Source organism: Leptosomus discolor, chromosome 5, assembly GCF_034619465.1.
Source record: "Leptosomus discolor isolate bLepDis1 chromosome 5, bLepDis1.hap2, whole genome shotgun sequence".
Lineage (NCBI taxonomy): Eukaryota > Metazoa > Chordata > Aves > Leptosomiformes > Leptosomidae > Leptosomus > Leptosomus discolor.
Genome location: NC_141395.1, coordinates 75,384,157 through 75,399,514, shown reverse-complemented (window position 1 = coordinate 75,399,514; position 15,358 = coordinate 75,384,157). Strand labels below are relative to the sequence as shown.

General features: G+C 39.9%; 1 protein-coding gene across 1 annotated transcript in view; it reads right to left on the bottom strand.

Annotated features, from left to right (window-relative positions):
* Nucleotides 1-13,597, bottom strand: part of FAM135B (family with sequence similarity 135 member B) — a 144,324-nt gene extending 130,727 nt beyond the window's left edge. The window contains exon 1 of the mRNA XM_086465062.1: nt 13,521-13,597. Coding sequence (XP_086321188.1) covers nt 13,521-13,597 — 77 coding nt within the window. The remainder of the gene's footprint in view (nt 1-13,520) is intronic.
* Between the last annotated feature and the right edge of the window lie 1,761 nt (nt 13,598-15,358).

The following is a 15,358-nucleotide window of genomic DNA, read 5'->3' as shown; positions in this document are numbered from 1 at the left end:
TCTGGAATGTTTAGAGAATATGAGGTAGATTTTTTGCAAACAAATAAAATAGAAGATGAATTAATACAAGAAGTGTTTATTAGAAAAGGAGCAAAACCATCAAGAATATAAAGCTTATGATAAAGAAATAGAGAAACTAGTACAGATACGCAGAGGTACTGAAGTCTCAAAGACTGTAAGCTAGTTGGAACAACAACTACAAAAAATTAAAAAAGTGGAAGCAGAATTAAAACAAAATGAAGACAGATTACAACAGCAACAGTACAATAACCTGCTTCAGATGTCTGCTCTACAGTTTAAATTGGATGATACAAGGCATGGCATACCTACAGAAGACAGTTCTGATCGAGTGCTAAAGGAACAGTTAGAGGCAGAACAGGAAGCACTTGTGACAAAAGAGAGAGATTGCAGTCTTATTAGACCAAATAGAACAGCATAAAAATTTGATCAGTAAAAATTAGGAGCTATCACAGCTGAACTTGCAGTTAGAGAGGCAGGAAATCCACAGGACTTAGAGCATTACTCATCTTCAGTCAGAGAATGCACACCTGAAGGTGGACCTAGGTGTTGTGGGTTGACCTGTACCAGCTGCCAGATCCTGCCCTGCCTCTCTCTCACTCCCCTGCCTCAACAGGACAGGGGGAGAAAATAAGACTATAAAAGCTCTTGGGTCAAGATAAAGACAGGGAGATCACTTACCAGTTACCATGACATGCAAAACAGACTTGATTCAGAGCAAATTAATTTATTGCTACTCAAAAGTAGAGTAGGATGCTGAGAAACAACAACTAAAACACTTCCCGCCCACCAACTCCTTTTTCCGAGGCTTAGCCAGCCACATTCTTTCACTCCTGATTCCTCTCCCCGCATTCTTCCCAATCTGAACCTTAATCTTTCATTCCCAGCTCCTCTACCTTCTTGCCCCTTGCCAGCTGGCGCAGGGGTGGGGCTGGGGGTTGCGGTCGGTCCCTCGCAGCCCCTCTCGGCCGCTCCTCCCTCCTCCCACGGCTCCTGCTCCAGCGCGGGCCCTTCCCCGGGCTGCAGCCCTGCAGGGACAACCTGCTCCCGCCCGGGCTCTCCACGGCCGCAGCTCCGGCGGGAAACAGCCCCCGGCTGCGGCCTGGGGCCCTCCCCGGGCTGCAGGGGGGGCTCTGCTCCAGCGGGGTCTCGCCAGGGCTGCAGGGGAGCCCTGCTCCGGGCCTGCACCACCTCCTGCCCCCCTCCTCCTCCTCCTCCTCTCCGGTGGGGCCGCTGGAGCCGTCTGGAACCGGCTGTGTCCAGCCCGGGGCAGTCCTCTCTCCTTTATACAGAAAGTCTGTATAGAAAGGTAAAAAGAGTTTTCATTTCAACTGCGTCATGAATCTGTCCCCTCTGCTAAAGCTCTACCTCATTTTTGAGCTAATCCTAAAAATATTAATATTAATCATGTAAGAATTCACAAAAACTTGTGTTTCGGAAATTTTCTCCCAGGAGAAATTTTTCACAGAAGACAAAATCACACCAGAGCAGTACTGAACAACACAGCAGCAGAGACAAATGACATGTCCATCTGAGCTGCCACCAAATCCTGGAAATGCCAAGAGTTTGTAGCCACTTAGCTTTACACTAGCAAGGCCTCCAAGTTGGTTGCAAATCTGTTCTTGGTATGAGGAGGACTTATTTCCAAAACATCTAGAAGTGAAACCCACACATATCTTCCAGCATGATCCACAAATCAAATATACTTCATAGAGTCATAGAATCATAGAATAGCTTAGGATGGAAGGGAGCTCAAAAGATCATCCGGTTCAGCCTTTCGTGGGAATGGGAGCCTAGATGAAATTACCTAGCAGCCTGTCCAACCACATCTTGAAAACCTCCAGCAATGGGGACTCTACCATGTCCCTGCAGAGGTTCTTCTAGTGAATGATTGTTCTCACAATAAAAAATTTGTTTTTTATATGGAGATGAAACCGCTTCTGGTGTAAGTTGTACTCATTGCCCTTTGTCTTCTCCATGCGGCTCCTCATGAAGAGAGAGCCTCAATCCTCTTTGTAGTCCCCTTTTAAGTACTGGAATACTGTGACGATGTCCCCCTTGAGCCTGCTGTTCTCCAGAGAGAGGAGACCTAACTCCTTCAGTCTTTCCTCATAGGGCAGGTGATCCAGCCCTGCTTTGATCACCTTCATGGCCCTCCTTTGGGCCCTCTCCAGTCTGTCCATGTCTGTCTTGATTTGTGGGGACCAGAACTGGACACAGTACTGCAGCTGTGGCCTGACAAGCGCTGAGTAGAGGGAGTGGATCACGTCTCTGTCTCTGCTAGTAATGTTCTGGTGGACGCAGCCCAATATCCAATTTGCTTTTGTTGCTGCAGCGGTGCACTGCTGGCTCCTCTTCAGCTGGTCATCCACCAGGACCCCCAGGTCCCTTTCAGCAAGGCTGTTCCCACAGGTCCCAGCCTGTACTGGGCTCTTTGGTTAGGTCACCCCAGGGGCAGGATTTTGCACTTGTCTTTGTTAAATTTCACACAGCTGTTGCTTGCCTCCTGTTCCAGCCTGTTCACGTCTCTCTGTAAGATGGCTCTCCCTTCTGACGTGTCGTCCTCACCACCCAGTTTAGTGTCATTAGCAAACTTGGTGAGGGTGCTGTCAATCTGATCATCCAGGTCATTTATGGAGACGTTGAACATCGTGGGGCCCAGTATGATTCCCTGGGGGACTGCATTTGTGACAGGCTGCCAGCCTGAGTCAAAACCATTGTTCACCACCCTCTGAGTGTGGCCTGTTAGCCAATTTCCTACCCACCTCACAGACCACCCATCCAGTCTGTATCTTGCCTGTTTGTCTAGGTGGAGACTGTGGAAACAGTGTTGAACACTTTGCTGAAGTTCAGTATCGCATCTGCTCAGTCAGGGTCTGTGCAGATTCCTTTCAGAGGAGAGAGTGCTGCTACAATTTTCTGCAGTTTTTTTGTAACCTATGTCAAACAGTAGCTAGGTCCAGTTCCCTCCCATGTCTGAGATCATCTGCATTTTTTATCTTTTCTGTGCTTATCCATATGGTATTGTTTTCATTCCTGCTGAGGCTGTTCCTGTTTTCATCGAATAAAAATATCAATTGGATCTCAAATCAGCATTGTATATTAGGCATTAGCAGAAGCAAGACTAAAACCTGATGTCTCCACTGATATAAGTGAATTCACTGTGATGGAGCTACACATTCTTACTTCTCTAGCCCTTTGTCCTATTTCAGAATCCAACAACTCACCTAACATGTTCTGTCCATTCACTATGTATCAGATAAACTGGACTTGTGAATTCCAGTCTGGAAAGCAAAGCCCCTAACCATTTGTTCTGATAACACTAAACATCATCAGATTCAAGCCACTGTAGATCTGGATCTTCATGCCAGCATTTAAGATACTAATGACAGATATGTGAATTCTTTTAGCAAACGTATGAGATCCTCCAAAGGGAGCCAGGGCTTCTCAAACCTCTATCACAGACAAGTCTGAAAAGAATCTCAGATGGTGCCTCAATCTGTAAACTTGGTGTTTCAACACAGTCGAATAAATGTTAATTTCATCAATAGCCTAATCTTAAGAATATTCTTTTCACATCAGGAGCGTCACAAGAGTATGGATAAACGTTGATGAAGTAATCCTAATCTGTTTATTCTTTCTCTCTTCAATCAAATAAATTGGCCATCTACCTTAGAGAATTAAAGCCTCACTGGCTTCCTTTAACTGTTTCCTACTATCATTAATCTTCGCCAGGACTCTCAGTGCCTGAATTCAGTGTATTTTGTACCTTGCTAATTTGGCTAGCAGGGAATCTTGTAAAATATAGGATGCCATGTGACACTGGGCTAATCCTTGGATTGGACTACCGTAATAGCACAGAAGGCAGAGTACCATTGGTGAGATCTGCTAGAATATCACACGTATCCATATCTTTTCGCAAACACCAAATCACAAACTAATGTGAAAGCTGGTTGCGTGTTATGACTCATAATGCAATTTTCATTAAATTTTGAGCTGTAGCATGTATCAGAGACCAAGGATTTTCAGAGAATCTCTGTGGAAATGGTATTAGGAAGTTGGGTATTGGGAAGCTTAGGAAGTGTAGGTTAGATGAGTGGTCAGTGAGGTGGATTGAGAACTGGTTGAATGGCAGAACTCAGAGTTGTGATCAGTGGTGGAATCTTCACACCCAGTCACTTTCCTTAAGCTCTAGTAGGTCTATTACATCAATTTATTTCTCTCCACTGCTTCACAAGGTTTATCTTGTGAGGAGGATATGTGAGTCCTGGCAATATCTAAACCAAAGAGAGTATGTTAAACTGATCAGCAAAAAAAATCACAAAATAAATTAAAAATTCACAGCTTCCTCAGCATTTTTGCTGTTGGCTGGTTGCAGACATCACTCCAAACAGTCACATTATAAACTGACTTCCCATTTGTTGTAGGACATCATTATAAAGATATATCATCCATAGTGAAATGGAAAAAAGAGATTACTAAACAGTTCATTTTTCAGCTGCATTTTATTTGTAATACCTTTTCTTGGCAGATGTTATCCCCACAAATGAATGAATGTTCTGAAGTAAGAAAGCAGACAGGTATTGATGGGAGGAATTGATCTGCGTTTGTTAATGTGCTTTTGCTGCAGCAAGCACATTAAGTAATTAAAGTGCTAAAAAAGATCTTCCCATCCAGACACACAATATACTGAACTCCATTAATGCAAGGACAAAAGCCAACTGCTTCTTCCATTGCATCTCAAGTGCACCTTATCTGCAGTACACTCGCCATACAGTTTGATTGCATCCATAGAATTAAACTATCCCATTACACAAACAGTTATTGTCTGAAGGCAACTGTAAAGGATGAAGTGTCAAAAAAGAGTAATGATTCTGGGTTCCCAACATAAGCCATCTTAAAAGGATCTGATCTGGAGATGGTGTACAGTTTTCCATTCTGAAAATTAGACTTCGGGATGTTTTCAGCTGAATACAAAAATATCTGGAAAATACAAGTCAGACACACTCTGGAACAAATTTTTCCCATGCACAATGATGTTTTCTGCTGCCACAGCATCTGAGCATTTGTGATTGTACTCAGTTAAGAACAATCTTCTGAGATATTGTTACGACTTCCATGTTTGTAGATAGTAGCTGATAAGCTAAAGGGCTGTTCAAGCCCATCTCAAGAAATTTCAGGAACTCATTACTTACTCCAACAAATAACAATAGTCATAGATCATTTGGGTTTGGAACAGTTAAATCAAAATGCACCTTACAAAACTGTGCTGAAGTGTGAGGACAGTATTGCCAAGAGACACAATTTCTTCCCATATAGGGCAGGGCAATAAAGCTGAACCACCTCTAGCCACTAGGCGGTGCTTCCTCTCTGAAAATGATGTGCATGGAGCACTAAGTTAGGGACATAACAGTGAGAGAAATTACTAGTGTGGTTCTTTTCTTCAACTCTAGTTTGCATGGCACTGTGAAATTTTTCACAGTTCCCAGCAATCTTTAATACAGAGTTGAAACCAAGCATGTGCAATATAAGAAGGATAATTCTGGACAACATGGTTATTTAGATCAAACACACATTGGACAGCCCAGAAATGTTATATTAATTCAAGAGCTTATGAGACCTCCAAATGTCATCCTACCCCTTCTCAACCCACATGGGCCAGATTCACCACTTGTTCTGCTCCCATTTGGTGCCCATATAGTACAACAAGTACTGCCTGTGTCATATGTCAAGAAAGGGTCTGCTCACTTTATTTCAGTCACCTTTCACATATGGGATGGCAGCTGATTTCTCTTGGTCATGAACACTAGAATGATAACTAGTCATTAAAACAACTGATTTAAAAGTACATATGCGCAACATTCAGCAAATTGGCCTCTGTTTAGTCATAGGTATCAGGGGAAAAAACATTTAAGAATCAATACATTCACTTCCTAGCTTTCTTTCTGATTTAGTCTTGTTAGAGTTGTCTCAGCTGTTTCCCATCTGTAGAATATAAACAACTAGGACTTAAGACAGACATTTGGAAGGATCAGGAATGGTTGTAAAGTGATTTCTGATCCATAGATAAAAGGTGGTGATACTTATGCAGAGCAGAGTTTGGTATAGATACTCTGGTTACCCAGGTAGAAAGCTTTATACACACCAGGAAAATTCAGATGTCATGAGGTAAGAATACAGGCAGAGAAGGTGTTCTGCTTGCTCCTGGAATACAAACAATAAATATCATACAGACAGTGCTAGCCAAGAGGAATGTCATGAAAAGAGATGGTACCCACTCTCTTAGGAAATAAAATGCAAGGTGTGATGTTAGATTAAAATCTTGATTAAAAAAATAGTTACAAAGAGAAGAAACTAAAACGAAACTTTTGGGATTTATCCAGCTTTTAATGCTTATCAGTCATTAACCTGGAAGACAGCTCATCCTATCATCTATAACATTAAATATTGACCATCATAAGATTTTCTTCAAAGCTCTTGGTGTGTAATTGGGCAGCACTTTGTCCATTTTTAAGAATCCAATTCATAAAATAAAAATATTTCTATAAGCAGAGATCTTAAATTTAAAGTATTATCCTCCGGAGTATCACAGAGTGGCTTTGATCAGCCTTAAGAAAGTTAATTATGTTTTAAGTTCAGAAAAGCAAAGGTTTTCATTTAATGGGCTAAAACCATGCCTTTGAGGTGAGTCTCTGCTTGAACCAATAGACTTTATACAGTAAGTGGTTGCTTTTCATTTGTGGGTCTTCTGGAGACAGCTGTGATCTTCATTGATACACTCAGATCTAACTGTTTTACCCTCTGGCTATTTGTGTTTAATGATATCACGGAGAATTGATGACTCAAACCACATAAATTCTTAGAATCGGGTGGCATTAAGTGCAGCATTGAAAATTGGGCTCCTTCAGGATGTTATGCATTTGTTGAGGAACTGGACACAATAACATCAAGACTTAAAGTATGGAGCATTGCACGTAGATGAGAAGCAGAATTTAATTTTTTTTGTAAACTGCATTTCTCAGCTAAAATAACTTTTTAATGTTAATCGAATAAACCTATTTTGTGTTGAAAGCTAAACAGCTAGATGAATTACTAGAGACCATGATGCTGACAATAAATCACTAAAACATAACATCTACTGCACAGGCTGAAATCAAATGATGCAGAAGGAAGCTGCACCGGGTTGTTTCAATGCTGAGGAAGGCTATGGTCACACTCATCCTAGAGTCAGGGAATCATTCAGGCTGGAAGACCAGGCAGTCTCCAGCCCAATGCCTGCTGAAGGCAGGACCAATTATTGATTTTGGACCAAATTGCTCGTGGCCGTGTCCAGTCAGGTCTTGAAAACTTCCAAGGATGGAGATTCCCCAGCCTCTCTGGACAGCAAATTCCAGAGCTTGACTATCCTCATAGAATTATTTTTTTTTTCCCTTGCAGCCAGGAACTGTAGGAAGGGACCAGGTCTAGCTGTTCTCTCAACAGCCTTGTCCTATATTTAAACACAAGATTTGCTGCTGGTGATTATGCCATCCTTCCTCTAGGGATATGTACAGTGTGTAACAATGTGATAAGGCATTCTGAAGACAGATAACTTCATCTGCCTCAATTAGTTGCTGTTTGCAAAGTATTTTAGCAAGGAAAAGTGCCAGAAGAGCTGCAAAGCACCACAATCGCCCTCACATGAAAACTTGGAGAATAACTTCCCATTCCTTAAAAGTTACACACAAGGAACACAGTGGGTTTTTGAAGCATCTCATTTTATTACCAGAGCTGCTCATTCATTAATTTCTGGCACCTTCTCTTGTTTAGAATTATTGCGCTGACACAGTCTATGCTGGTGTCATGTTTCTGGCCTGTTCTAGTTAAGTTCAGCACTTTAAAAGTATTTCACTTCATTTGTTCTTAAGTAATGAAATTTTGCAGCACATACGCATATATCCTTTCACAAGCCTGAGGGCTTAGACTCCCTTCCCCTACACACACACACAGAGCTGAGTGATTCCCAGGTCCATCTGTAACTCTACGAATTAGGAACTGCAGTCAACATTGAAGTGTAGCTCTGTATAAGTGTAAATCATGTTAGGTAACATTGAAGCTAGTTTCTGACATAATTCACTCAGAAAGTCATCAAAGGAGCAATGTAAATGTCACTTGGATTGGGGTGATATTTGCTTTCCTTAGAGGAGATAGTATGCAGATGTTAAGGGACAAAGGTTTATTTTTTGGTCAACCAAATACAACAGTTAGCCAAGGTTGGAGCTTTCTTCTTCTGATTTTTTTTATTAAAAAAAAAAAAAAGGCTTGCAAGGAATATACTTCCTTGCCACTCTTCCAGCACCTATTACCAACAAGGGATTGTTTAACAAGTGAATGGAACCTGGAGTTAACGTTTTTTAAATATTTTTTAAAACTAATAATAAGTATGGAATTATTTTTTGAAGCTTTGAGGTACAACCTTCGATGGTTTTCATAGCAATTGCGAGCATTAAAAGGTTAATTTTAAATCATAGAAGACTTTCTTGCCTAATTGCCTGACTCGAGGAAACATGGGTAGGACCTGCATCGAAAGCATAGACACTGCCAAAAGCTTAGCTACAAACTCTGGCACGGAAATCTGGCTAGAAATGCTATTGCTTAATATTAGGTATCACAAAGAAGCTTCTTTGGAGGCATTAGTTACAGAGATGCATTTCTTGCCAGCCTCTAAATCAGAGAAGACACAATCCAACAAGCCGATGGAGTGACTCCCATTAAAGTCAGTGGTTTTAGAGAAAGCTATAGAAGCCCAGTTAACATAAAATGCCACGTGGTTTTAATTGATTTCCTGAGTGCTTAGTAGTCTTGAAAACTGAGGCTGGAAGAACAGTGAACTCCCTGTATATTCTGAGATGTAGAAGTTCGTATTATATTATTTGGCTACCACAACCCATTGCTGACAAGATCACTGCAATGTGTCCATTCTGCTATGGTACTGGCTTTGTCTAAACATCCAACATTTTATAGCCTTTAGTTACAAATATGTACATAAACACACGAGCTGACAAGCTTTTTCTTTTTTTTTTTTTTTTAATCTCATTCTGTGCGAGATTCTTATACGATACTCATCACTAATATCTGAGCAATCCACACTAGTGCTTCCACAAAGACGATGTCCATCATATAATTTTCCTTTTATTCTCTCCCCTTGGGTAGAAACTTGAGCAGCAGAGTGTTTTCTATTTTAACTCTGTACTCTTTGCACACGCAAACACATTACTGTGTGTTCTTGTCAGAAATGCCAGGTCAGTTCTAAGTTTCCCAACCCTTGGAGATGATCCCCTGTCCTGTAGTGGTTCACTGCACTGCTCCAGTCAGGTCCCAGAGAAGGGATGATTCTTCATGCAGGTGCATTTTCCATTTCTGACATAAAGTCCTACTTTGCTAAAAAAAAAAAAAAAAAAAGATTGCTGATCGCCATGTTCAACCCTGACCTTAAGACCCTTTCGCTAGAATGTGGTCCTCTGCTTTCTACACCAGCTTCCTATAGGATCTAGTGTCTGATGTGCTCGCAGTAGGCTGTGGGGCTGCGGAGAAAATGTGCAGGGTTTCATAGCAATTCTCTCATGATGACATTTCCGCAGCTCAGAACAATTGACATTAGGACATCAGAGCAAGAGGGTATCACTATACAAACAGAGATAGTAGGAGTATCAGATATATCTGTTATGGTTATTATCAGCAAGCAGCCTAGGGACAGTCCCAAGCTGCAGGCTAGACTAGCTTTGCATGAATTATATATATGTATTATATATATATTTATATGTATATCTTTCATCAAAGGATAGTGAGCCATACTCTAAAGAAGCCCTTGTCTAACTGCTAACTTGTGTCTCAGACCATAAATGAACGAGGTAAGTATTTTCAAAATGACATAGGCTTATAGTCCAAAAGTGATTTGTATTTCATTACAGGGGGGAAGTCTGAAAAAAATGCATATTGTTATGAACAAAGTAATAAGATTTGCCTCTGTCCTAGACTTTCAATTTATTTTATTTTATTTTTTTTTTTTTTGCATATCCTAAACACTGTACCTCAAAGACTCCAGGAAATAAGGTCTGAACCTCTGAATATGATGTGTATTTTTGAGGTATCCATCCTGACGAGAAAGGCGCTGGTTGATTGCCAAACCCCGGGTTGCTGAGGAAAGGAGCTCCTGCATTTTGTCTCTGAAGGGATGATTTCATGACTAAGTACACTGAAATACTGTTGTCCATCTGGTAGGCAACAGGGATGTTTTGCCACATAAAGGCTTAGTCTGTTGAGGCAGAAGATCCTGTTTTCAGTAGCTCTGAATGCTACTGATACTTGGCCTGATACTTACAGTGTTTTGTAAACTCTGAGACCACTGATCTTTGCCCCAGGGCAATGTTGCATTCATTTTAGAAGAAGCTGGACTTCATTTTTCTACTCGTCTTTAATCACCACCACCCCTTACACACATAAACCACCAGTGTAAATGTTAGACACTTACAAGTTGCAGCCTGAAATTTGAAGATTGAAAAGACTGATGAGCAGTTGATTCAGTCCTGTGATTGGTAACTAATGACTTACCTTGATCCTAGTTTTATAACACATCACTACCAGAATCCTAGCGTTATTAGGTCACTATTTCACTTTCTTTCTGCCCTCTATTCCCTTACAGACTCCAAAAGTTACTTACCCTATGAACACAGTAATTGTAGGGGTTTTGGTTGTTTTTTGTTTTTTTTTTTTTTCTCTGTCAAATAGATTTTGAAAAGCTTTAAGAAAAAAAGGTGCAGAAGGATTGCTTCTGACAGAACCAGACAAATCAATTAATTGATCTCTGGCAGTCAGGGATAATTTTATTTCCTACTCTATTAAGGAAAATCAAAATCGGTTAGATAATTTCACTAGAGAAAATACCTGTCACCAGTTATTAAGCAGCACATAATGGAGAGAATTAAGGACAGAAAACTTAAAAATGCTTTTTTTTTCCCAGAAATTGCATTACTTATTACTCAACCTTTAGAACTCTGGCATCAAACAGCATTGCAAGTCTTTTTGTTTGACCAAAGAGAAGGTTCTTTTTTCCCCTGTAGCAGCACCTACAGCATTTAACCTTTGATGTCTATTATACTGGCACTGTTATGTTTGTGCTTCAGAAGATAAATTTAACACTAAATGACCAAAGTAAACTACCTGCAACACATATTCACCAATGACTATTTCTGTTATATATGCCAGAAACATATAACCATAACAAATATTTACAAAAACCACTCACATCACTTCTGTATCAGAGTCTCTTTTCAGTGTTAACCATTCACACAGGTTAAGAAACATGATTAAAATATCACTAGGTGTAATTCAGATGATAGATTAAGAAGCTTCCATTTCTCATGGGGAGGGAGAGGTGGCAACTGGCTATGTGTGCAGACAGAATTCAAAACAGCTTCCAGTGCAATCAAAAATAGAACAAGACCATTACTGAAGGCCTAACATTTTAAAGCACTTTGACTCTGTCTATAGACAACCCAGATGTCTATGGTGAATATGAACAGTGGCAACAGGGGAAAAAATAAAAAGTGTGCCCAAGTTAAAATGAAATTCGGCAAGATCATCTACTCCTTCACACTTTCATGCTGAAGTGTTAGGGGCTGCTGAGTAGATGAAGCCAGCCAGAGGGTATTGACCAGCGAATATGAGACACAATAAATGATTTTGTTGGAAATGCAAAGGTTAAAAGTAAGGAAAGCAAATGTAATACTATGCAGGATACACAGGACGAAAAATTACTGTAAACAAATTAATGCAGTATAACCTATAGTACTGTGTGTTTAGAATATTAATCAGTAAAGCAAGGTAAGCACCAGTGGGGAAAAAAGCAAGGGTAATTAGGAACTCGTTAGAGTGACAGCAGAATATATTATCTATGTTAGTGCTAGGTTTACCTCCACACCAGAGATTTGATCTGACTGTCAAAGCCAAAGAAAGCATTTTACAGAAATTATTGAATGCAAAAGCAGATGAAAAATGACAAAACCCAGGCAGCTCGTCACACAGTAACATGAGAAGTGGGAAGATTCCTGGCTAACCCTTCAACATCCTACTATCTAAGTCCAAAAAGAAAATCACCCGCCCACAGATGGGTGTGGTTTTTCAAATGTGAGGAAGATCAAAGACATTACACTGATCACCAGGAGCCAAGAAAAATATGTATAGCTAGGACTGTCTTCTAAGGTTACAAGGACCAGAATACACAGAAGACCAGAAGACTTATTTTATAGCTCAAATAAACCAAACACCTCAAGCACAGAGGACTTTTTTATATATATATATTTATATATATATATATATATATATATATATATATATATCTCGCAAGTACTGGGTATAGTCAAAATGCTTTCTAACATAAAGTTGGTGAATATTCACTTGGAGACATGAACAGAATGACAGGTGCCAGCTGTTAAAACAAAACAGCCATGTTTCCTTCATTCAAATTCACAGCATCTTTTCCACGTAGTTCATCACAGTAAAAACAAACGACAAAAAGCCTATGTATAGATGGAAACAGCTCTAACTAATCCATCCAAACCACCTGAAAATTCCATGGTTTTCTTGCAGGAAATGGCACTCAAGATAGACAAATCAGCTGTGAACCACCCCTGTGCCAAGCAAGGCTTGAAAGAGAGTATCTAGTGTTCTGTATACATCAGTCCCCATAGATGGAAGAAAATCATGTTCCACTAGACCCACTGTTGTTCATGTAGTACATTCTTTTGACCTATCTGGGTCTTCTGGTCTCCTTAAAAAGTGTTTCTTTGTTTTATCTTTTCCTCAGTGAAAAACACTTGTGGAGTCCAATATGCAAGCAGAGTAACAACTTACACTTGGTCAGGCTTCTCCACTTCACAGCCACTGGGTTGTTATAAAAACTATTAGGAAGAGTGGGCAAAAATAATAGGGGCAAAAGTTTAAGTAGACCAGAAGTTGCACATGTTCTTCTAACTTACAGGGGCATGAAAAAACAAAGTGGCCAGAACAAGAGCTTTAGACAAACATGAGCATTCATTTTCCCTTCTGAAATGGTGGGATTCAGCTAAATTTCATTAAAAATATATAGTCATTAAATTAATGACCCTAAAGTGAACGTGTTTTCATTGTGTTCAATGTGTCTATCATCTAGCACAGAGGCTCAAAACCAGTCCAGAAGCATTTAAAGCAGCTATTGTACTTATGTCTGAACAGATGCTTAAAATAATTTGGAGCATTACAACATTGTATTACAAAAACAAGTCACTCAGTCTGACTTTACAGTGAAAGTAATGTACATTGATCTTCCTTGACAGCAATGAAAGCCCAATGACATCCTTCCCTGCCCTGGAGATTGCATGAAATGTAACTGCATTTGGCAGAAAATAACCTGTTTTGCAGTTTAACTCTTTTCAGTAAACTATTCCTCTCTTATCAGCTGTAAATTAATGGAAACATCAACTCACCCTCTCTGGAAGAGGTCCACATTATGGAATTTGTGTAGCTCCACAGAAAACTCGACCGTTCCCTGGACCTCAGACATGATTTTTTTCAGGTCATCACCTAAACAACACATATATACAGGCATTATAAACATTTGAAGTATTTTGCTTAACAAATTGGTGAATGGATTCCCTACATTTTACTTGGCATCTTGGGATTCATGCAAAGCTTGAAATCAACTGAAATCAACTGGAATCATTCCAATAATATCATTGGGCTCCATTAGGAAGACTCGCTAAAAGCCAGATCAAAGCAGTAATTAAGAGAGGTAAGAAGTCTAATTAAGTCTGAGGACAGAATGATAATATTATGGAAAATATGAGATGCAAAAAGTAAATAACATATTATGTGCAAGAATCTCAAAGCAATTTTAATTAACTCTCGTGCTACTCTTATATGGGAAATTGATTTTTTTCTTCCTGTTTTACCAAATGGAAGATATCCAGGGTCAGCACAGCTCATTTCTGTAAAAGCACAGGCCAAAAAGACAAAAACCCTAGATAGATGAGAGCAGAATTAAGAATTCTCTTGCTTTTGACCCCTCCTATGACTTAACTAAAGTCCCAGAAGGGAAGCTTCTGAGGGAATATGAATAAAGATTAATGAATGGAAGAGATTCTTCTAAGGAAAATGCTGACAATCAAAGCACCTAATAGGCCACAACAGCCAGATCAAGATTTTGAAGCATTGCAGCCGTTTACAGGTAGTATCTCATACGTTCATTGAATCATAGAATAATTCAAGTTGGAAGGGACCTCAGGAGGTCATTCCTTACTCAAGAAAGCTTTGCGAAAGTAAGTTTCCAAACCAACCCTGTTTAATACATCAGTGTAAACCCTCAATATTTCCCTAATTGTAGCAGAGGCAAGCCAAGGGCTTTTACAGCTTTTGGACAGAGTTTGAATTTTCTGTTTACCCTTTTGTCATTTTCTCCCTGCAAGTCTGCTTCTGGCAATCTGCAAGCTGTCTGGAAATTGTCTATAGCATCATTGAAAAGACAGAGATCAGATTTGTTTAATTAACACGTTCATAAGCATCATTTTGGTAGCTGTTTGACAGCAGCCAAGTACAATCTCTGAGGAAGACCCATGTCAGGGTTATTAATAATTCCCTTGTCTGAGACATAAGGGGCTTTAAGGGGACATCTAGCTCAGACTGCAAAGTGAAGAATTTCTCTTCTGTGCTAACCAGTAATTTCCATGGCACTCCAAGATTTGACCATTTCCTCCAGTGAAGCAGGAATGAAGAGGAGTTTGATACATGAAGTCCTCAGACAAACATTAGGCTGTAGCTTACTGATAAGTGTTCGTGTTCACTCCTGATTAGTAATTTTCCAACTGACTGGCTTATTACGTTGATTATTTTAAACTATGTTTTCTTTCTGGCTATCCTCTCAAGCACTACCGTTTTTCAAAAAGAGCTCATTGCAGAGTTATGAGGTTGTGGATCTTTCATTCACCCTTCTCAAAAACTAACATTGCAGATGTTTGCTTTGGAATGACAAGAATGGGACATAAGATGTGCAATATATGTGATTCATGTCTATAACTGTGAGAAAGAAAAGAAGGACAATTGCTAAGCTACCATGTATATCTGATGTACCTCCAAGTTAAGGAACTCTACATTAGCTCCTGTCAGGCCCTGATTTAGGAGCAGTGAAGGCAAACTCAAATGCTATTACTTGACAAAGTACTATTCTTTTTTTCTTTTCCCTCATTTCAACAGGAATGAGACTAATCCTTTCTCCTTTTGCCTTTCTGCACAGCCTAAGGAGTGGTGTACTGTTTATAAGGCATGTATA